At 43.9% G+C, this 24,799-nt stretch overlaps 2 protein-coding genes across 2 annotated transcripts in view; one reads left to right on the top strand and one right to left on the bottom strand.

Moving 5' to 3' along the window:
* The window catches only part of RPE65 (retinoid isomerohydrolase RPE65), a 70,628-nt gene extending 58,859 nt beyond the window's left edge, over positions 1-11,769 (top strand). Inside the window, exons 12-14 of the mRNA XM_082266493.1 lie at positions 1,267-1,361; positions 1,442-1,553; positions 11,590-11,769. Of these exons, the coding sequence (XP_082122619.1) occupies positions 1,267-1,361; positions 1,442-1,553; positions 11,590-11,741 (359 nt within the window). The 3' untranslated portion in view covers positions 11,742-11,769. The remainder of the gene's footprint in view (positions 1-1,266; positions 1,362-1,441; positions 1,554-11,589) is intronic.
* Positions 11,770-21,640: 9,871 nt separating this feature from the next.
* LOC309561399 (methylcrotonoyl-CoA carboxylase beta chain, mitochondrial-like) overlaps positions 21,641-24,799 on the bottom strand; it is a 39,652-nt gene continuing 36,493 nt past the window's right edge. Inside the window, exon 12 of the mRNA XM_082265281.1 lies at positions 21,641-21,782. Coding sequence (XP_082121407.1) covers positions 21,699-21,782 — 84 coding nt within the window. The 3' untranslated portion in view covers positions 21,641-21,698. The remainder of the gene's footprint in view (positions 21,783-24,799) is intronic.

The raw sequence follows: 24,799 nt of genomic DNA on the forward strand, positions 1-24,799 counted from the left end.
TTCCTGATTGAAGCATTTCAGGAAAATACCACATTATGGCCACTAGATGGAGCTGGGGATCATAGGAAATAAAAAAATATATATATTAAACCCATTGCAGGGATTATTCGTGCAAATGTTGAGGCATTTGCACAGCAAATTGTTAATAAATAGACCCCTATGTGTTTGTTGTGTAACGTTTCTTTCCAGTAACATTCCTTTGGATTTTGGTTGACCTAAAATATATACAGTATCAATTATATAGATATATATATATATATATATATATATATATATATGTATATATATATATATATATAGAGAGAGAGAGAGAGAGAGAGACAGAGATATTTTTTTTTAACAAGAAGTGATTTAAAAAAATAAAAAATAATGATTATACATACTATGCTGTACAACCCCATTTGGCAGAAATCTCTCTACCCTGTGCAGTCACTTGGGGTGATTTACATCATTAAGCCAGCCATAGATTGCTTGAAATTCCTGCCAAACGGCTGAATTTCAATCCATCTATGGGCAGGTTGGTTGTACTGAAGTTGATTTATCATTTTTTTTTTCATGCAATCACTGTTGATGGCAATAGCCGCCAGCAGTGATCATTGTATTCTGACGGTGGGGAAGGCTCTGGCACAACACAGCTGCACTGCAGGAGGAATTCCCCCATCAAAACTGACTGTTGATGGGGGAAATCAAGCAGTTTTCTTTCTTTCAACTTGTGGCTGAAGGAAAGAAAATTGCATAAATGCATTGCTAGCTTTGGAGGGCAACAGAAGGTTGGAATGTCGGCAGGAACCAGCTGAGATTTGAACCATGTGTGGGCAGGCTCAACATACCAAGCTGATCCATGGATCAATTTGGGTGCAAGCAACCTGCCGGATTCACTTGCAATTATTACTAATGGCTGGTATAGCCGCTAGCGATAATTATGGTTTTCTCCCGGGGGTGATGGCTTCCTCCACCCCCCCCCCCCCTCCCCGCCAGGAGGAATTCCCCTGTCAATGCTGTCTGTGATGATGGGGGAGTTGAGCAGATTTCTTTCCTGCAAGGAAAATAAATTTGCACCATCTATGTCCGGCCTTAGACAGGACAGAGGGTCTATTGTTTGACAGTGAGACAGACTCACATTGAGAGAAGATGATCTCGATTGCTGTGCAGTACTACTGAGAAGGAAGCCGAGGCTGTGTATATCATGAAAAAACATGGCTGCCTTATATGAAATGTATTATTTTATTACTACAACCCCCTCTGAATCTATGATTATCTTTACAGCCTTTGAATTCCCACAGATAAATTATAAGAAGTACGCTGGAAAAGATTATTCATTCGCCTACGCACTGGGCCTGAACAATTTTATTCCGGACAGGGTAAGCGTCACTAATCCCTGCCCCTGCCTTGTATGCCCGCCTCCGCGGAGCTCTATTAACAGGATTTTATTTTGTTGCAGCTTACTAAACTGAATGTCAAAACCAAAGAAACTTGGGTATGGCAAGAGCCCAACACCTACCCCTCCGAGCCGATATTTGTAGCATCCCCAGATGCCACAGAAGAGGATGACGGTAATAATGAAAAAAAAAAAACAAAAAAACAAAACTGTGTATTAAAATAAGATTAGTAAGTGTGATCTATCAAATGAAAGCAATTCATAGGGTTTTCCACTTTAAAACTACAGTTTTTCACAAATACAGACTTCTCTCCTCTACAGATATTGCTTATTCTTATTTCACAATGTGGATTAGAAACTGCAGAAGGTCAGATAGATCCATGATCATTAACTGCCTGGAGGACATCCAGCATCGTCTAGGTCTAGGTTTGGTCCCAGGCAGCCAGACATTACCTGGCCCGCCCCTTTCATTCATTGGATTTCAGTTCTTTCAATCATGGAGGCTCAGCATGACATGTGGGTGTTACCTGGGCACGCCCACTCCTCCAGACTGACACTTAGCCGTCAGGGTGTTTTAACCACTTGCCTACTGGGCATTTTCACCCCCTTCCAGACCAGGACAATTTTTAGCTTTCAGCACTATCACACTTTGAATGACAATTACATCAATCAACTACGTCAATCCTGTGACGAAACGCATTGGGTGGGACCAGACGTGACGTCACCACGCTCCTCCAGCCCATCTTTTGTATTATGTATGCTGCAGCTCATTTTCTTCTCTGGAATCGCTACATGCTTTTAAAGTGGTAGTATACCCATTTTTGTGACTTTTAAACCTGCACGGTTTAGGAGATATTTGCACTGCATGCAGCCGCTGACGCTAGCGGCGCATGCGCTCTGAAGGTCCGGCGGACCTTCAGAGTTCCTTGCCGGGAAGTTGCCGGGAAGTTAAAACCCCGCGCGAATGCCATCGTCATCGTGGCTCCGGCCACTCACAGCGCCGGAGCCGCCGAACCCCCGAAGAGACGTGAAGGGATCATGTTCGCTCCCACAGCGGTGTCCGGGGGTCCGTGTCATGGCTTCGTTTTAAGGTAAGTTTTTCATAATGAAATAGTATGCGATGCATACTAGCTCATTATGCCTTTGTCTTGCAGGGTTTTTTTTTTTTTAGAGTATACTACCGCTTTAACACTAGGATGTTAGTGAGTGCACTTTCTATTTTTAATAAATCTACTTACATGTATTGTATTAAGCTAGGACTCCTCTTTTATCCATGTACACCGGAATCCCAATGCCTCTTGTACATTCGGCCGATTGAGCATTACTGACGTTCCCACATGCTTTGGACACCTGTTCTGTCTAGCGTTTTTCAGCTTTTCCATTGGTTTGGAAGCCACTCGATTCTGGTAAGCTGCCATCCCCTTCAGTGTCTGATGTGGTGTCTGCACATATTGGAGTCTTTCTTGAAGACTATCCTTTCACGCCTGCTGGGACTGGTGGTGCTTTTTTTTTTATGTTTTTTTTGTTTGAATTTTTTCACAGCATTGGACTTTTTTCTCTGGTGTTTTTTTTTTGCCACTTGTACACATTTGTGTTTGCACATTCAATATGGACTTTTTATGGTACAATCCTTTATATCACTTTTATGCATTTTTTATGGTATTAATTTGACGACTTTGCATATTATGATTATGTATGATTCACTGTTCACTTATTATTCATGATTCATATGTGAGCGCTGCACTTTTTTTGTTTTATTGTATGTAGGTATATCCAGGGCCGCTGATAGGGGGGGGGGGCCACCAGCCCTCTTGTAGGGGGCCCGAGCACACGGGGGGGCCAACACAGAGAGGGGGATTAGCGATGGACAACAAATACAGAAATCTTCCTCCAGCACCTGAATCTGATCTGTCCCTCTCCCTGATATCCGCTTTTATCTGTTGAGAAAGAGACAGTTGTCCCTCACTAATCCCCCTCCCTTGTGTGGCCCCCCCCTCCCAGCTCTTATCTCTGCTCAGCAGTTTATTTGTAAATTGTAACTTTGTTTCTCTCTCTCTGTCTCTCTGATCACTGAGCTCCAACTGCACAGCCTGTATATTTTTCTCATCTCATCTTTTTTATTTAACATAGTTTTTTTTTTTAGATTTAGCAGGAATTATGCGAGTTATGTTATATTTGTGTCTGATAATAGTGATTTTGTTGTAATATTAGCTAAATCTATCTTTAATATTTTCTTGGGGGGGGCCCTGCCAGGTAGTTTGTACAGGGTCCCGCGATTTCTTACAGCAGCGCTGGATATATCTATTGACCTGTGCCAGCTGCTATTTCTTCTCACTTACCTTTGCTAAATTTTTTTGAGCGTAGATTTTTTTTACCTAATTAAGTGCTTATGCAACACTGTACCTATATGATATTTTATCTTATTATTTTATTTATTTATTTTTTTTGACAGATTAAAATTTCTTTTGGTGGTATTTAACCACTTTAACACCGGAGGATTTTGCTGTCTTACGTCCACGCCACTTTTTGCGATTCGGCGCTGTGCGAATTTAACTGACAATTGCGCGGTCGTGTGACGCCATACCCAAACGAAATTTACGTCCTTTTTTCCCCACAAACAGAGCTTTCTTTTGGTGGCATTTGATGCCCTGTGCGATTTTTACTTTTTGCGCTATAAACAAAAAAACAATATTTTTAACATTTTTTATACGAAATTCCCCCCCCCCCCCCCCCAAAAAATGTAAAAATCTAAATTTTTTAAAATTTTTGGCCAATTTGTTTTCTGCTACCTATGTTTGGTAAAAAAAAAATCACAATAAGCGTATTTTGATTGGTTTGCGCAAAAGTTATTGCGTTTACTAAGGGAAAGATTTCTGTCATTTTTGGTGTTTTTTTTTTTAACGAGTAATGGCGGCGATCTGCGATTTTTTTTTTTTGCGGGACTGCGACATTGCGGCGGACAGATCGGACCCTTGACTGACGTTTTCTACACTTTTGGGGGTACCAGTGACATTACTGCAGTAATCAGTGCTATATATATATATGCACTGTTACTGTAAAAATGACACTGGCAGGGAAGGGGTTAATTTTATTGGAGAGGGAGGGGTTAATGTATGCCTGGTGCTTACTAACGTGTGTGGGGGGAGGGGACTGAGTGACACAAGGATAGATCGCAGATTTAGCTATGCTGAACCCTGCAATCTGTCACTGTCTTAGGCGATCGCCGCCGCTCCTCCCCTGGCCCGACTCCCGCTGTGACTGAGAAGGGGGAGTGTCTGCTGACGTAGGTCTACGTCGTCAGACCTAAAAGAGCCACTTTGCTGCAGTAGAGCGCTAGTGAGCAGACGGCAAGTGGTTAAAAGTTCATTAACATATTGATGAGAGGCGAGGTAGGAACCATAGAAAGCAGGCTATAAGCACAATAAACTTCAGCTTTAACCAAAAAACAAATAAAAATTCCTCAAACATTAACCTCCTTGGCGGTCTGATTATGTCAGGATTTCTGTGCTAAAAGCGGTACATTGTTTGCACGGAAATCTGTTGTTTTATATTTTAAAACTCGCCTTCCCCCTGCGATCCCCCGCCATCCTCCCGCTGTGCTCTCGACCGATGCCGACACCTGTCTTCCGGTTCCCTTCCCTGCAAGCGTTGCGACGCAGGGGGGTGGAACCGGCGACAATTTCAGAAATGTAAAAAAAAAAACAAATGAAATGATAGAAAGCTGTGATCCTAACGGATTACACAGTATCATCCCATTTTACCACAGGATTTCACCTGGTGACTTTTCCAGTGCCCTGCCTGTGCTTTTCCAGTTCTTTGTGCCTGGAAAATAGAGAACGACCATGGCGTACAAAAAGCGATCTTTTTGTGCAAAACCGCTTTTAGACGAACTGGAAAACAGCGACAGTGAAACTGAGTTACTTGAAGAACTGAGCGATAGCGATTCCTGGGAAAATTTGTCATCGGGTACGGAAAGCGACGACAGCGACGAGTCTGATGTCTCTTTCTGGCACATCGCTCCGTTGGAAATTCTGAAGAATCATTTTATATACTTCCCAAATTCCACATCTATGTGCCAGAAAGAGACATCAGAATCGTCGCTGTCATCACTTTCTGTACCTGATGACAAATTTTGCCACGAATCGCTAACGCTCAGTTCTTCAAGTAACTCTGTTTTGCTGTCGCTGTTTTCCAGTTCGTCTAAAATCGCTTTTGCGCAAAAAGAACGCTTTTTGGACGCCATGGTCGTTCTCTATTTTCCAGGCACAAAGAACTGGAAAAGCACAGGCAGGGCACTGGAAAAGTTACCAGGTGAAATCCTGTGGTGAAATGGGATGATACAGTGTAATCCGTTAGGATCACAGCTTTGTATTATCTCATTTGGTGTATTTACATTTTTGAATTTGCCGCCGCTTCCACCCCCCTGCGTCGCAACGCTCGCAGGGAAGGGAAACAGAAGACAGGTGCCGAAATCTGCCGGGCACAGAGCGGGAGGACAGCGGGAGGAAGGCTGGAGGACGGCGGGGGATCGCAGGAAAGGTGAGTGTGATTCTGGGGTAATCCCGAGTGAGGCTCGGGGTTACCGCTTTTGGTACTGAAAATTAACCCGAGCCACACTCCGGAATACCGCTGGGGAGGTTAAGGAGGTGTCCCGGCCACCTTGTTGTTTTACATTTTCATGGTAGGCTGAGTCTGGCTGCTCAGATACAGCAGTGTTCACATAGCTTTGTATTGACACAGGGTCATCATTTTCCCCAGTGCATTCAGGCTCCTCCCCCGAGGAGTATACAGTCTAACAACACAGAATTCGGAGTATAAAAACATGCATTATTTTCTAATTGCCCCCAGAGTCAAACCTGCCCTTTAAAAATGACAGCTGGAACCTGAAAGTTTGAATCAAATTAATAGTTAGGAGGGAATAAAAATGGATTTTTGTAAAATCTTACCGTAAAATCCTTTTCTTCTAAGCTCATTGACAGACGTAGTCCTCGTTGATTAATAACAACTCGGGTTATACTGCCCTCTACAGGAGTAGGACTAGACAGGAAAGAAAACATTCTGGCCACACCCTAGGGGCAGTCCCAGAGGGTATATCCTCTCACTTCCTGCTACAGCAAATCAGTTATGTCACAAAGCAGTGTTTAGAGAATTTAACCCAACCCAACTCAAAAACAGAGGGGCGGGTACTAAGTCTGTCAATGAGCTTAAGAGAAAAGGATTTTACGGTAAGATTTTACAAAAATCCATTTTTCTCTGTCGCTCATTGACAGACGTAGTCCTCGTTGATTAATAACAACTCGGGACGTCCCAAAGCAGTACCACAAATGAGGGGTGGGATAACAGAAATCAAAATCCAGAAGGCCCAACTGGAGCCAACCAGAAGCATCAAGGACTCATCGAGTAAAAAGATGAGACCTAAGTGAAAAACCCAACAAACCCTCGAGGTAGACCACCGGTCTCCTCAAATTGCGGCCTGCAGAACCTTGCGGCCAAAAGAGGCATCTGACGATGCCATCACATCAACTTTATAAAATGATGTAAAGGTATGCACTGACGATCAAGTCATCGCCTTGAAAACCTGGATCGCTGACGCCTGATGGCGGAAGACCCAGGAAACACTAGGCGCCCGAGTAGAGTGCGCCTTAACAGGGAACGGAAGATTCCGACCCTTAATAGAATAAGCCTGTACCACCGTCTGACTGGTCCATCTAGAGATGGTCGCGGCAGACACAGGCAACCCCCTTCTAGGGCTATCCGTGATCACAAAAAGTGAGTCCGTCTTACGAACCCAGTTCGTAGTAGTCAAGTGTACCCTGATTGTCTGAACCCCATCCAAGGAGTGTAATGCAAACTCCCAAGGATGGCTGGTCTTAGGACACGGGGAAGGTAACACAATATTTTTATTCAGATGAAAAACTCTGAAAACCACTTTAGGAAGGAAGGATGGATTCGGAAGAAGAACCACCTTATCCCTATGAACCACCAGATATGGGAGAACGACAAGATAATGCGGCCAGTTCTGACACCCTGCGTGCAGAAGTAATGGCCACCAAGAAGGCCACCTTCTGGGATAATGTAAGCAAGGGAATCTCCCTAATATCTTCAAAGAGAAGTTTCTGAAGAACCGACCACACCGACCACACTAAATTAAGATCCCAGGTGCGACATCCCAGATGTCGCACCCCCTGGATGGAATTCCGCACCAAGGAATGATTAGCCAAAAGTTTCTGAAAGAAGATTGCTAACGCTGAAACCTGACCCTTGATATGCTCAAGGACAGTTTCTGCTCAACCCCTTGTTGCAGACAGACCAAGATTCGGGTCACCGAATAGGTATGTGGGGGAAATCCAAGAGATTCACACCCCACAATATAAGACTTCCATGTGCTGGAAGTCGCTTTCCTTGCTTTAACTAGAGGTAGGAATAACTGAAGCTGACCCTCCCTTGTCCTTCAGTACCTGGGTCTCTATGGCCAGGCCATTAAGCCAGCGATTGTAAAGCAAGATGGAAGATCGGTCCCTGAGACCGCAAATCCTCCCTGAGAGGAAGTCCCCAAGGAGCGTCCGCGACTAGCCTCACCAAGTCGGCGTCCCAGGCTCGACGAGGTCAGTCCGGAATTTCCAGAATAACTGGAATTCCCTCCACCTCTATCCTGCGCAGAAGTTCCCGCAGTAACTTGAGAGGATGGAAGGAATGCCGTAGCTGAAACTGCCCCCACGGGGCGATCAGCATTTCTGCTGCGTCCGCTAGAGGATCGCGGGTGCGAGCTACAAACCTCCGCACCTTCCTGTTGAGCCAAGGTGCCAACAGATCCACATCCGGGGTGCCCCAATGAAGGGACAGCCAGTGAAAAACCTCTGGATGAAGAGGCCATATGCGATTAGATCCGAATCGGGCTGCTCTAGAGCTGCTCGATGCAGTAAATCAGACAAAATCTGATCGCTCTCAGTTCCAATACCCTTATTGGTAACCTGGATACTATCGGAAGGAATGACTTCCCCTGGTTGAGCATCGGAGACTTCCTGGTCCGCTCGCTTAACCGGATCCGATTGTCCAGGGAATCGGAATTCTGATTCCATTAGAAAAGAATCTCTTTCAAGAGAATTCGGGTATGAGACTGGGTATACGGTACTGCCTCTAAGAAGGCCACCATCAGTCCCAGCCAATTGACGGACAGCAACATCCGAATCGTTGACTGAACCTTCTGGAGTTTCTCCGCAAGGAGAAACTCTCTTGCCCAGGATGTATCCAACCTTAGGCCCAGATAGTTCAGTCTCCTGGTGGGAACCAGGGATGATCTTTGGGAAAGCGAAGAAAAACGCTGATGTCCTGCGATGATGGGGATATAAAGATAGGCATCCTAAATGTCTATGGACCCCAGGAAATCCCCCTGATGCAGGGAGGCCACCACTGTTCGGATGGACTCTATTTTTCCCCAAGTCCAGAAATTGGACACACCTTGCCCTCTTTCCTGGGCATTGTGAACAGGTTCGAATAGAACCCCTGAAACTGTTAAACTCTTTATGAGCAGAAAGGGAAGGTCCTCGTTGGTTACTAGGTCCTCTTTATCCTAACAGTCTGTGGCAAGACAGCAGGTGGTACCGTCTATCCTTTAAAGAGGGATTCCTCAAACGGATAGCGCCTAGCCATGCGTTAGGAAATAACAGGGGTTCGTTTCAAAACGACCCCATTTGGGTAAAGGAAAATCCTTTGCCCTTTTGGTAGGCTAACAAGTACCAAAAAGGAATTTCAGTCTCAGCTACCTCTGCCGGTGTAACCTCAAGACTAAAGGTTTCCCGGACGGACACAACTAGTGCATCCACCACTCTTGTGCTATGGCGGAGGCAGAAACGTTCTCCTCACTGCTGAGGAGACATTACCTGAGACAACAGCCCCATAAGAGGGACCTGCAGCTGCATTGACCAGCTCTGAATCCGTATCTGAAGTATCAGATAAAAAATAGGGGTAGGCGGGGGTCGCTTCTTGACCCCCGTCCCTGACAGGCCACCTCCACCCCGGATACCAAAGACTCCAAAACTGCCGATAATGCATTAAAAACAAGTGGGGTACTGGAGGGTCCTGCGGACACCTTGAGGGGATCAGGTGGGGATACCTATGCGGCAGGGTCAATGGATTATACAAGACATTTGCCAGCGACCAAAAATGACAAAGTAAAAAACTTTTTTTTTTTTTTTGTATCCCCCAGTCGCAACAGCGCCCCTCAGTGTTACCTGCCTTTTTGGACCCCACAGAGAGAGAGAGAGAGAGAGAGAGACCCCAAGGCTCATCCCTGATGCACAGAAGTTTTCATCAGCTTGCTCAGTGCTGTCCTGTTACAGACAGGAAGTCTTTGGCCCTTTTTCCTGGGTAAAGGAGGCGGCTCCGCCCCTTAACACGCCTTCCGGCGCCTCCCCCTGGCTCCACGAGGTGTTTGGTCACCTCAAACATGGCCGCCCCCATGCTGGAGACACGAGGCTACGCCAATATGGCAGCCTTGTGTGCTCTGCAAGACAATGGCGGCAGCCTGTTAGGATAGCGGCGGTTTAGCAGCGGCCTGCGGGATGCTGTGTTCGGCCTAGCGGCCTGCGGGAGTGCATCGGCCCCCCAAACTTCACCCTGGATGGTGATCAGCCTGGCCGGCGGTACCGGACCCTGGCGGGCCGCATGCGGTCCGTTGGCCGTCGGAAGGCAGCCTGCCCTTGCTGGAGGAATGCGATCTGGACTGCAGTTATACATGCATAGATATCGCCCTGTGAACACCTCTGACAGGTAGGATACCTTATGCTACCACAGTAATATTCTAGTACTGCCACTGACTTCAGTCATCTTTACAGTTTTGAAATGACATTAGATTGTCAGCTCCCAAACCAAGCCTCCTGGTTTCTTGTTCACAAAAATCACACTCAAATAGGGGGATCTGTGACATGTTATAGGATAGAGGGGAAACCCATCCTTACCATTTCAGAGAGGGGCCCGCGTTCACCACAAACCCGTCAGGGGGAAAAGGGGGGAACATACTACTCACCATACCGGAACCAGGCGGGCGCCAACTCCTGACAGTACCCCTCTCCACCGGGGTGGGAGGGCTGTCGACCAATACGGACGCCGTGACTCATGGTCATTGGCGTTTAAGCGAGACGTTTAACTCGCAGGGTCAGTCCCCGTCCAGTGGGACTATGTCGCGGCCGACCCAGCGCGGAGCTATGGCCTGCACGCGCTCGTAGGCTGAACTGGGGTGACCACTGGATCTCAAACTCCAGCCCGTCGCCCAGTTCCAGCTTTCTTGCTTGAAGATCTCATAGGAACACTGGAGAAAAAAGCTTTCTAAAAAAATCTTTCTAAGAAAAAAAAAAATCCTGCCAGGATCGAAGATCCTAGCAAGGCATCTAGGTCCTTACTCCTAACTAGACAGAAAAAAACTGATTTGCTGTAGCAGGAAGTGAGAGGATATACCCTCCGGGACTGCCCCTAGGGTGTGGCCAGAACGTTTTCTTTCCTGTCTAGTCCTACTCCTGTAGAGGGCAGTATAACCTGAGTTGTTATTAATCAACGAGGACTACGTCTGTCAATGAGCGACAGAGAAAAGAATAACTTTTTAGAGACACTTTCATAGATTTATAGATTTCATAGACTTTTCATAGATGAGGACTTTAAAAATAATACGGCTCTAAAAGAGAAGTGTGACCAAAGCTTTTTTTTTTGCCCGTACTTCTCTTGTGGGACACAGAAGTGATCCAGCCAGGTATTGCCCACTGTAAGCTGACAGACCAGAGCCACTCCAATCTTGAGAAGCAACCTGACAATATTGTCAAAATCCACTCCTGCTGCCTGATTGACAGCTGGCTCTGTTGTGAAGTGTAAAAAAATAACTATTGATCCTGCTAGAAATCTAGTGAACTGACAACTCCATGTGCTATCTCTACTAACTGTTATCAGTTACATTGTTACCAGTCCTCTCTGTAAACTACAGAAGACCTTCCCCATATGGAGCAGCAATAAATATAAATAGATAAAGAGGTGTTCTGTAGTGCTGCATTATGGCAACAGTGCTGCTCCTTCACAGACACAGTACAATAAGTGAGCATTGTCACTCTAAGATAGGAAGTGTGTTACTGGCAGGATCATATTTGTTCTTGGGTTTACATACCATTTGATTTTACATTTTTTGACATCTTTGATCTGAATTTAATACATCTTTCTTTATTTGGCAGGCGTGTTGCTCAGCATCGCTGTTTGCCCAGCCGTGGGGCACAAACCATCTTTCATGCTGATTTTGGATGCCAAAGACATGAGTGAAATCGCCAGAGCCGAAGTCGACATCATCATTCCCGTCACGTTTCACGGGATGTTCAAGAAGGCCTAATGCAGGATAACATCAAAGGGTCCATTTTTTTGTGTTTTCCCCAAGATTGACCCAGCTTTCACACATTCTTGGGTGACTGTTGTGTGAATCTTATTGAAAACATTTGTAAGCAGACCCCAAATTTAAATGTTTTTTTCTCCAGTGAAATACTGTACAGAGGTACAATGTCAAAATGGATGGTGCCTGTAAGTACAACAGTCCTGGCTACACATGGCACCCAATCAGATTCTCCCTTTCCCACCGTGAAAGAATATGATTGGTACGGAGAACACTGACGGTCCTTAATGGAGACTGTTGCATCATGTTTGTGAATGTCTGTACAGCTCGGTGTAATGAGACCCACTGCCACGCTCAGCATGTTGTTATGGGATGAGTTGACAAGTGAAGGGCAGATTAATGACAAAAAACGTATCCGAACTGCGTAGTCCAGCACAGAAATGAAACGCACCTTGTGCCAGATAATGTTATTTAGTTGCATTTTTCTTTTGTCAATAAAGTTATTTTATATATCACCCAATGAACTTTTACTCAAAAGTGTGTCTATAGTAGAGTCTGATGGACAAACAGCGCCCCCTGCTGATTGGATCATGCAATTCAGAAAATATTCTTAAAGCATTTAACCACCTAAAGTCTACGTCCATGATTTAGGCGAAGTTCACACTATATGCAGGCGCAGGGCTGCGTGTGATCACACGCTTTCGCACACCCGCAAATAAAGCACGCTGCTGTTAGCAGAGGCGCTTAAGTGCCATTAACCACTTGAAGACCAGGCCCCTTTTCTGTTTACAAGTTGAAATCAGTATTATTTGCTAGAAAATTACTTATAACCCCCCAAACATTATATATATATATATATATATATATATATATATATATATATATATATATATATATATATATACACACACACACACACACACACACACACACTATATGTATATATGGGAGGAGCTAGCCTTACGTCACGTCGTCACGCCCAGAAGTCGGCCATCGCTTTGGTGGGAACAGATGAGCGTTTTGCTGTACAGTGTATACCCTGCCCATAGTTACATAGTTAGTGAGGTTGAAAAAAGACATCAGTCCATCCAGTTCAGCCTATGATGTGTGCGTGTGTTTGCTGTTATCCGTACATTGTATACCCCTGTATGTTGTGGTCTCTAAGGTGCCCATCTAATCGTTTTTTGAAACTATGCTGATACGACTGCTTGCGGAAGAGAATTCCACATCCTTACCGCTCTGACAGTGAAGAACCCCTTACGCACTTTAAGGTTAAACCGCCTTTCCTCTAGTTTTAGTGAGTGGCCACGTGTCTTATTGTATCTCCTTTCTCTGAATAATTTGTTCCTTTTGCTAGGGTCACCAGTACAATATTTGTACATTGATATCATATCCCCCCTCAATCGTCTCTTCTCCAGAGAGAATAAGTTCAGTCCTTGTAGTCTTTCCTCATAGCGGATGCCCTCCATTCCCCTAATTATTTTTGTTGCCCCTCTCTGGACTCTTTCCAGTTCCAGCACATCCTTCCTGAGGACCGGTGCCCAGAACTGGACAGCATACTCCAGATGTGGCCGGACCAGAGTCTTGTAGAGCGGGAGAATAATCTCTTTATTTCTGGAGTGAATCCCCTTTTTTATACATCTCAGTATTCTGTTGGCTTTGCTTGCAGTGGCTTGGCATTGCATGCCACTGACAAGCCTGTTGTCTACCAGTACCCCCAGGTCCTTTTCCATCCTAGACTCACCCAGAGGTTCCCCCCCCCTAGTGAGTAGCTTGCTTTCTGGTTTCTGGCCCCCAAGTGCATTACTTTACATTTTTCAACATTAAACCTCATCTGCCATGTAGTTGCCCACCCCGTTATTTTGTTCAGGTCCGCTTGTAAGGTTTCCACATCCTGGATAGAAGATATTGGCATACTTAGTTTAGTATCATCCGCAAATACTGAGATTGTACTAGATATCCCCTCATTTACTATGAATAAATTAAACAGGATTGGTCCCAGGACAGAACCTTGGGAGACCCCACTTTCCACACCCGCCCAATCCGAGTACTCCCCATTTATCGCCACCCTCTGGACTCTCCCCTGGAGCCAGTTCTCTATCCAGGTACTCACCTTATGGTCCATACCTACCTTCCTTAGTTTGTACAGTAAGCGTTTGTAGGGAACGGTGTCAAAGGCCTTTACAAAGTTCAGATATACCACATCCACAGGCTTTCCCTTATCTAGGTGGCAGCTCACTTCATCGTAGAAGGTTAATAGATTGGTTTGGCAAGAACGATTTTTCATGAATCCATGCTGATTACTACTAATAATACCGTTTTCATTACTAAAGTCTTGTATGTGGTCCCTTAACATCCCCTCCAAAATCTTGCAGACTACAGATGCTAGGCTGACCGGCCTATAGTTACCCGGGATATATCTCGGCCCTTTTTTAAATATTGGTACCACGTTGGCTTTTTTCCAATCAGCTGGCACCATACCCGTCTGTAAACTATCCTTAAAGATCAAGAATAATGGTCTGGCAATCACCTGGCTGAGCTCTTTAAGAACCCTCCGGTGCAAGCCATCCGGTCCCGGTGATTTATTTATTTTACCTACCATTTGGTGAGTGCAAGTCTTAAGTTTTAATAAAACTTTTTGAAACATATAACACTATGGGCCTGTATCCTTCATCTTTTTCCCCATGCATGAGGTGGGTTGGAAGATGGGAAAAAATTAATTTTAATGAATTTAAAAATATATATACCCCAATTTTTTTGTATAATATTAAAGATGATGTTATTCTGAGTAAATAGAAGCCTAACATGCATGCTTTAAAATTGCGCATGCTCGTGGAATGGCGACAAACTACAGTACTTAAAAATCTCCATATGCGACATTGTAAACGCCTTTACGGGTTACCTGTTTAGAGTTGCAGAGGAGGTCTGGTGCTAGAATTTTTGCTCTTTCTCTAACATTAGTAGCAATATTTCACATGTGTGGTGCGAACACCGTTTACATATACGTGCGTTCGCTTCTGCGTGCGAGCACAGAAGGATGGGGGAGCTTTACATTTTTTTGTTTTCTGTTTATTTTTTGGTGCCCTCGATGTAATTTGAACATGCAACCTTCTGATTCTATTTATTATTTTTTTATTACACGGTCCCTTTAATTATTAATTTTTAGATCACTTTTATTCCGATTACAAGGAATGTAAACATATAAAAGGAAATAAAGATGACATATCCTCTTTATGAAAAGATCTGGGGTCAAAAAGGCCCAAATCTCTTCTTTATCTTTAAAAGCAAAGGGTCAGGAAAAAAAAAACATGTTTTCTTTCACCCTAGACCGGAAATTACGTCATGACGTTGCTCTGGTCCTCCAAGGCCATAGAGGCGGTCAAAGCCGATCTATTCTGTGGCACCGTTGGATCGTTTCTCGGGCGAGCAAGGCACAGCCACATCACCTATTCTCAAGGATTGTTCCCCCATGAATTGCTACATGTCCCATCTACCACCGCTGCAGGGGAACCATGCAAAACCATGGTAGCGATCCCTACTCCTTCACCTCCTATAGTCCAGCCGCAGATTCATAGTTCAGCCACAGATTCCCAATTGACTTAGGTAGTGTAGATCAGTGGTCCTCAACTCTGGTCCTCGGGCCCACTAACAGGCAAGATTTTAAGTATTACCTTGGGGAGATGCAGACTAGAATACTGCAATCACTGAGCAGCAAATGAGATCACCTGTGATGTAATTTAGTTATCTTGCAAACCTGGCCTGTTAGTGGGCCTGAGGACCGGGAGTTGAGGACCACTGGTGTAGATGACAGTTCTGAAGCTGCATTTGACCTGTTTGCATTGCATTTCTTCAGACACAGCATGTCTTATTAAGCTGCAGGCAAAGTAGGTCAAATGCAGCTTTTTCTTATCAAATGCTGCATTTTTCATTTGAACTCACACGTTTTAGCAGGGCTGCGATCAAGTTGAAAAAACTGCACTGATCTGAACTTTCATGATTTCAAACCCGTATTTTATTGCGAGTTCGGGGGCAATTTGAAAGGCATCTGTACGGGTTCATGCACAGATGTCTATTGAAATCGCCACCGAAGTCGCCAAAAGTAGTGCAGAAACTGGGGAAAGGCAAACAAGGGAAAGTGATCTGCCACGGAAGTATAATTGTCTAGCTAACTCCATCCCTAGTAACATAGTTGAAGAAAAAGGAGGAGTGTGGGACTTTGAATGAGTATAGCTAGACATATATATCTACTATATGGTGTAATAGGCATGTCCTACTGCTTATTGTCAGTCCGTGAAGGACTGACAATGCATAGGTTGGATTAATGTAGCATATATGACTCTGTAAATCATATTATTAAATCATAATAAATGCCAATTATATTCAAAACAAAGAAAATATATCATGTCCAAAATCACAATAATAAAACATATTTATTGTGGAAATATTCTTTTTTACAGGTAAGCACCTTTTAAAATATAAAACTTTATATGACCCAAACCATGGGGACCCCTCAAGGGTTAACACATAATCGAACATTTAACTATTCTAATCTGGCACGATATATTACCATAATAATACAGATTATACATACAGAACATATACAAGGAAAGACATACATGAATGTATATAAATTAGCAATAAAACCATACATATTCATATTAGAGATCAAAAACAGCTTGATATAAGAATGTGAATCTCATTGAAAAACATAATCTTAAAATTAGATAGGATTTTCATGGAGTAACTTGGATGATTGTTAGTTTATTGTACCAGGTGTGAATAAGATGATGTAAGTAGTATGTCGGCTCGACGCGTTTCGTGGAGCTTTGTCCACTCATCAGGAGCAAAAAAGAATTGGTTTCTGAAAGTGAAAATATGAATAAGGTTTTGGTATAGATGTAGGATATGGAAAAAAAAAAAAAAAAAAATTAATAATATTTTATATAAGATCAATAAGGGGATGAACACTACCTTTAACTAGTGTCATCGATCCATAAACAAACCAGTCCGGTGCCGGCAAACAGGGGTCGCTCCAGGAGAACGCCTGTCCCGGGGCTGAAGCATGGGTTGCACCCCACACACATGGGGGCAGCAGGAAAGAGAGGACCCAAGTAGAATTATATATTGATAAACGAACCAAACAGAGAGGCTTTTGGGAGATTAATCCAAAAAGTATGGGTCAGCGATCGTTGGAACCTGAGGCAGTCTGAAAATATATGTATAGAATTGGGATAAATATCTAACATGAACTAAAAGGAAAGAAAAAATATATATAGTCTCACAAAATTCTGTCTTGAATATATTATATACGGGGTTCAAAAAAGATTTTTTGATCCCAAAGAAGAATCTGCCTGTGGGTGACCGAGCATTGGATAAAGGTTGGAAGAAGGGGGATTAGACGGTACATATAGTTGGAATGGTATCTAGCAAGACACACAATCAGCAACTTTTACTAAGTACAGATGTAGTGTGTTTTAATCCATTTACATCCGGTCCGTAAGTAGGCTGTCAGGGCTGCCTCGGGTTTCCTGTCCGGGGCTGCGATGGGTGGCCGGACTTCTCCCCTCCCGAGCCCGTCTCTGCTTCGGCATCCGGGCCGGGGGCGGAGCGTCACGCCCTCCATCGGCGCCATGTTTCCGAGTGGCCTGATACGTGACTCCAGTCGGCGTCACGCTGCTATGGCAACTCCTTCCATCTCATGTGACGTCAGTGGGCGGTCTGTTCCCGCCGTCATCCGGTCTGACCGACCGGATGTAGGTGGGAGACGTGAACCGCCTATATATACTGACGCTCAACATGGCGTTAGCGTGGTCTTCACTCCCGCTCACTATGGACGCGCTGGTTTGTTTGGACCTCTCCTATGTTCTCCGGATTTTTTTCTCTGGTAAATCATTTTACATGCTACTGCTCACCCTGATTTATTTTTCCAATAGACTTTCCACCTTTTTCACCTAATTTAGGTTCACTGGTTAATTCCACGCTTTTTGCCTTTCACAAGCCCTCACGTACTTGTCACTCTGGCACCTCTTCTCCTTTTGACCCTTGTGTATTTAATACCGTTTCACTTTTATCGGTCTGGACCATTTGGTCCCTTCTTTAACCTTTCCAGGTCTCCCATTTAATTATATATCACCACATCATTAATCCATCACTTTTTCATATATCCTCTCACACTTGGTGATCTTCTTCCTAATATGTTCCTTTATCTGGTCGTTTTGGTTTCCAGTGCATGCAATCCTGTACATGATTTCTGGTCATTCTCCATGTATATCCAATTTTCATCACTTATCTCATCTTACTTCACTTAACTATATGACACGCTTGCTAGATACCATTCCAACTATATGTACCGTCTAATCCCCCTTCTTCCAACCTTTATCCAATGCTCGGTCACCCACAGGCAGATTCTTCTTTGGGATCAAAAAATCTTTTTTGAACCCCGTATATAATATATTCAAGACAGAATTTTGTGAGACTATATATATTTTTTCTTTCCTTTTAGTTCATGTTAGATATTTATCCCAATTCTATACATATATTTTCAGACTGCCTCAGGTTCCAACGATCGCTGACCCATACTTTTTGGATTAATCTCCCAAAAGCCTCTCTGTTTGGTTCGTTTATCAATATATAATTCTACTTGGGTCCTCTCTTTCCTGCTGCCCCCATGTGTGTGGGGTGCAACCCATGCTTCAGCCCCGGGACAGGCGTTCTCCTGGAGCGACCCCTGTTTGCCGGCACCGGACTGGTTTGTTTATGGATCGATGACACTAGTTAAAGGTAGTGTTCATCCCCTTATTGATCTTATATAAAATATTATTAATTTTTTTTTTTTTTTTCCATATCCTACATCTATACCAAAACCTTATTCATATTTTCACTTTCAGAAACCAATTCTTTTTTGCTCCTGATGAGTGGACAAAGCTCCACGAAACGCGTCGAGCCGACATACTACTTACATCATCTTATTCACACCTGGTACAATAAACTAACAATCATCCAAGTTACTCCATGAAAATCCTATCTAATTTTAAGATTATGTTTTTCAATGAGATTCACATTCTTATATCAAGCGGTTTTTGATCTCTAATATGAATATGTATGGTTTTATTGCTAATTTATATACATTCATGTATGTCTTTCCTTGTATATGTTCTGTATGTATAATCTGTATTATTATGGTAATATATCGTGCCAGATTAGAATAGTTAAATGTTCGATTATGTGTTAACCCTTGAGGGGTCCCCATGGTTTGGGTCATATAAAGTTTTATATTTTAAAAGGTGCTTACCTGTAAAAAAGAAAAAAAGAATATTTCCACAATAAATATGTTTTATTATTGTGATTTTGGACATGATATATTTTCTTTGTTTTGAATATAATTGGCATTTATTATGATTTAATAATATGATTTACAGAGTCATATATGCTACATTAATCCAACCTATGCATTGTCAGTCCTTCACGGACTGACAATAAGCAGTAGGACATGCCTATTACACCATATAGTAGATATATATGTCTAGCTATACTCATTCAAAGTCCCACACTCCTCCTTTTTCTTCAACTAGTGCAGAAACTACCTTTGGAAATCGGTGCAGCGCCGCAAAGTTGGTTCAATTCGGACAGTGCCATTTCTGGCAATAGGCTGGGATTTGGCATGCGATTTGACATGTCAAATCGCCCCGATGTGAACAGGGCTTAAATCTGTATTGCTCAGTCACTAATACAGACACAATTCTTTTTTCACACGAGCGATCCGATCCACCTGTCAGTTTTTTAGGCGGATCTGATCGGATCCCCTATGCATCCCTATGGGGCAGCGTATGTCAGCGGAGACATGTCCGCTGACACCCGCACCCAATCCGTGAAATCCTGATGGATGGAAACCCTATTTTCCATCTGTCCAGGGGATTGGATCGGATGAGAGCGGACAGGCGGTCCGCTCTCATCCGATTCCCCCATAGAGATGCATGGGGCTCTGACATCTGCCTCTCTGCACACAGAGCGGAGACGGAGCTGTCACCTTCCTGCTCAGTGGGGGATCTGTGTTTACGATCCCTCGCTGAGCAGCACGGATCCGCCTACGGATGCGGACCGTGTGAAAGAGCCCTAAGTAATAATCTGCGCTTAGGAAAAAAAAAAAAAAGGAAGAAATATTACAAACTGATGGCTGCAGCCGACCTCCCAACTATAATCCAATGGATATATAATTAGAATATAAAGTAATTGGGGGAGAGGTAAATGCCCCTTCCTACTAAAGATGTAAAATGCAGATATAATGTAGGTGAAAGATACAACCCAACAGTATAAATAAATGTGTTCACAGCGCCATTTACCTCTCCCCAATTACTTTACAATTCTTTTTTCATTCCTTCAAGAATTGTAGCCACCACCTCCTCCTAGCCCCACAAGGACCAATATATCCCTCTGAATAAATGACATAAACCGCTTCACTCACGTATAAGAAAACTCATACAGCTCCACATGCAGTGATTGTAAACGATCACCTTGTAAAACAACCCATTCAGTTTAAAAATAGAAATGAAAGATAAAACATTTTTATATAGATATAAAAAAACACTATAAATACCTTTTTTTTTCCATTTTTTTTATAAGCGATCACATTCCCTCTGTTCTGCATAAGAGCTGGGGGAGGAGAAACAGCACTACACTACACTGAACTTCCCAGTGAAAGGCTGTGCAGGGGTGTGTGTCAGGACAGGTCTGATCATTGGAGGAGAACAGGCTGAGCTCCCAGCACAGCTAGAGAACTGACCAAGCTGTGTTCTCCTGCTTAGTGTGTTCAGTTACTAATAAGAAAGCAGAGGGACTGGCAGGGACACCAGGGATAAAGGAAGCAATACAAAGAGAACAGGATACTTTCTCATACAAGCAGCAGCGTTCGTTTTGATTCAAATTTCGATTTGATTTTAGTCAGTCTTTTGACCTAAATTCAGTTTTAGTTTTAGTCAACTAATATCTATTGGGATTAGTTAAATTGTAATGCATTATTGAACCATTTCTCTAGAATTTCTGAACTCATTATATACTCCTGGAGTAAAAATCGAATAAAATTTTATTATTGACGGTATTAAGGTTTGAAGATGCACTACAGACACAGATTTAGCCGTTGTGATATAGAACCAGTGTCAATTTTTACCTCAAATTTAGATTTAGTTTTAGTCCTAGTCTTTTGACTAAAATGCCAATTTAGTTTTAGTAGTATTTTAGTTCTCTGAATTGTTTTAGTTTCAGGCTGGGTTCACACTGCCGCATGGAGCGGCTCACAGCAGGGGTCTGGTGCGTTCCTGATTACGGTTTCAGGTCTGATTTTAGTCCGAATTTTTGGCTGAATTCGGATCAGAAACCAACATGAAACAGACCAGAGGACGCACAGGACTCCTGTGTAATTTACACCGGAGCTGCCCTGGAGATATGTGAACTGGCTCCATAGAGCGCTGGTCACAATCTCATGACATGCGAATTGGATGCGGGGAAACCTGCATCCAATTTGCAATAGTGTGAACCCTGCCTTAGTCCTATTTTAGTCGACGAAAATAGTGTTAATTTTAGTGCTGAAAATATTTTCATTAAGGAAAATTAACACTACATATCAGAAAAATAAAAAGTCGGGTTTACATATTCTTTAATCTGAACGGCCAAACTGCAAAATCCATTTTCACAAGCAGTGGCACAGCAGAGATAGAGAGATGACAGCTCTGGTCTACAGGTGGGAGCGACCTGCGCATGCAGTTTTTTTCAGAACAGAAATCATCCTAAATCTGTATGTAAACATGAACAAGAGCCATTTTTTCATATTGCAGCTTTAGTTTTTTTATGGTATCTATAAAATTAATACAATTTAAATAAAAAGTTTGCCTGTTAGTTTAGAAAATACCTTTTTATATAGAATATTTACACAATTTAAAAAGATTCCTGATTTACAACAGAAGCTTATCACATTCTCAGCACTGGAGACGAATGGAAGGCGGCCCTTTCATACTTCCTTTGATTAATAATTCGAAGGCACTTGCTGAGTACCTGGCAAATAAAAAACACAATTAAATTAAATAACAAGTTCATACATAAATATGATTCCAGTGAAGGGTTCTATTTAAAGCGGAGTTCCACCCAAAAGTGGAACTTCCGCTTTAGGTATTCTAACCCCCTGACATGCCACATTTGACATGTAATTTTTTTGGGGGGGGAGCGGGTACCTAGTTTTGACAGGTACCCGCTTCCACTTCCGCTCGGAGCTCCGCAGCGCCCTGAACGGAAGTTCTCCTCTCCCCCTCCCTCCCTGCAATCTTCTGGGACATGTCAGAGGTCCCAGAAGATTGCCGGCCAATCAAGACGTGCTGCGCAACTCGCGCATGCGCAGTGGGTACCCGGCTGTGAAGCCGCAAACTGTCACAGCCGGGTGCCCACAGCAGTGATGCCGGCGCCGCCGAGACCAGAGAGAAGAGGATCGAGGCTTCGGGCGGCCGCATTGCTGGACCGTTGGACAGGTGAGTGAAAAGGCTGGAACTCCGCTTTAACTCATTCTCCTTACAAGGTCATGATATCTGTGTAGCACTGCCCCCTTGGGAGCTGCTGTGAATGGATTCCCCTGGGTTACCCAATAGCAACAATCTGTAAAATCTTAGCACTTTAACACTTGGCTCAGACAATGAACAGTCCAGGGGATTTGTTTTTTTTTGTGTTTTATTTTAGAACTTGGATAGGAGAAGGTATGAGTGGGATACTCCAACTTGAACTATGCACAATGTAGAGGACATCTAACTATAAAGTATGCGGCAAGGCCGCTGCTTCACTCTGCCACCGAAGTGAAGATGGTGGAAATGATCCTGTAATATTGAACCTTCAGGGTCCTAGACTTGGCAACCCCTTTCTCACTTGCTATGTGTGCTAACTTCTGTCCACTGACCTTCACTGGAGTGATCCCCTTCCTGGGCAGACCCCTGGCAAGCTCCCGGGTACTCACAGACACTGTTTTTCCTCAGGTGGCTCTGCCTCTTTCTCCACTGTCAGTATCCTGGACCTTCCAGCTCAGCACCGCACCTGCTAGTCCACTAGGCTGACCGCCTGTGACAGCCTTCCACTCTGACAGGAGGAGAGACAGCCTTCACCCTCCTCCCTGGACCTGGCTTCCAGCCCAAAGACGCCCTGTCACATGTGCCCTTGGCTTTTATGACCAATCCCAGGATGCACCACGGTTGTGCCCTCCCACTGGGACTGTAACAAAAGCCTGTGTGTCACTGGCTGGGTTTCCTCCACTGTCCAACATGCTCCCCCATTGGATAAAGTGGGGATACTCCCTCAGACCAAGTGAATTACACATGGACACATGTAACAGGCAAACCTACTGATCAGGCCCACCTGATAAGCAGATGGAGCAAACAATGCTTTTACCTAGCACCTACCTAGGAGGGTGCTACATCTGTATGAGAAGATCTTTTAATATTTGTTGAAGTCTTCCTACAGGGAGAATATTTAGCAAAAATCCTCACTTTTTTTGTGTTGCGGTGTTATTCTGGATCTATGGTATTCGATTAGTTTAAACTTGCTGGACTTTAATTAGCCCTATATTACTACCATTCCAAAATTTCTGGTCAAATCGGAGCGGAATGGCAGTTTATGAGATGATGAATTCTGGTGTCACTGAGTTCCACCTGATGCTGCCAATCATCAACAGTCAATGAGGACAAGTGACCACAGCTTAGAAAACCTCTCCTAATCACTACTGTTACTTTCTGATAAGGTAGCGGAGCCTACAGATATATTTTAATGGAGAGGGGAGAAGACGATGGGCAGTGGGGGAGGAGAGGATGGGCAATGGAAAAGGAAAATAGACAATGAAGGAATGGAAAGGAAGAAGAAGAAGAAGAAGAAAGGAATAAGAAAAGATGGGTCACGAGGGATTACAGGAAGGGTAGACAATGGGGAGGGGAGGAAAGGGAACTAGACAATGGAGGAAGAAAATATGGGTGATGAGGGAGGAGAGGATGGAGAAAGGGGGGAGGAAAGGCTGGGCGATGAAGGAAAAGAGGAGGGGATAATGGAGAAAAGGGGGTAGATAATAGGGATGGTAGAAAGGGGAACAGGACAACAAGGCAGTGGCAGGTGGGTGATGAGGAAGAAGAGGATGGTCAACGGGGGAGTGTGCAATCGGAAAAGAGAGGATGGGTGATGGGAAAGGATTGGCAATAGGGAAGGATGGCAAAGCAATGCAGAGTGGGGGATTGACTCTGGGAAAAGGATTGGCAATGGGGAAGGGAGGCTGAACAATGGGAGAAGGTAGGAAGCAGAGTAATGGACTGGCGATGGTAGGATGGGGGGGAGACAATGGATGAAGGTAGGAGAGAATATATGATGGGAGAGGGGAAGATGGGCCATAGGGGAAGTGGAGAGGGGGCAGGTGATAGGTGATGGGGAAGGGAGGAGAGTATATGAATAATGGGAGCGAGGAGGATGGGGGGAGAAGAGCATGGGTGATGGGAAAAGGTAGGGAAGATTGGTAAAAGGTGAGGAGGCAGTGACTGGCACTGGCGTAACAATAGTGTTTTGGAAGGCTCTTTTAACCCATTTAATTGTTTTTTTTTTCCTATGAAGCACCCTGGAGCAGTCACACAGCATACCCTGAGGTTGGTTGGATCCTACCAACAGGAGCAGTCCCTCTCTGGCTTCTGTTGGAAGCTTACTATGGGGTATGGCAATATTTAAAGATGGCCCCTGATCACACTGATGCTTGGACATTGGCCACTAATGCACTCAGTGCTTCCACATGGGGTATGAAGAGAGTTGTGACTTGACCTGCATGGGGAAAGCCGCTTAAAAAAAATCAGCTAAACCAGACACCTAGATAATGAAATCGGAGGGAATGTTTGGTTATAATAATTCTCAGTTAAATATCTGTGAGTCTGGGGCAGAGTCTTGCTGCTTACAGAGTAGGATGCTCTTCCGAATCCTGCCAGACCAACAATGAGGTCCCCTAAAAAGAGATTCTAAGTTTGTGGGCAAGCTGATGCGAAGAACAAAGCAGGAAGACCAAGATGGCA

This window comes from Pelophylax lessonae (assembly GCF_965119305.1).
Source record: "Pelophylax lessonae genome assembly, chromosome: 8".
In the NCBI taxonomy this organism is placed as follows: Eukaryota; Metazoa; Chordata; class Amphibia; order Anura; family Ranidae; genus Pelophylax; species Pelophylax lessonae.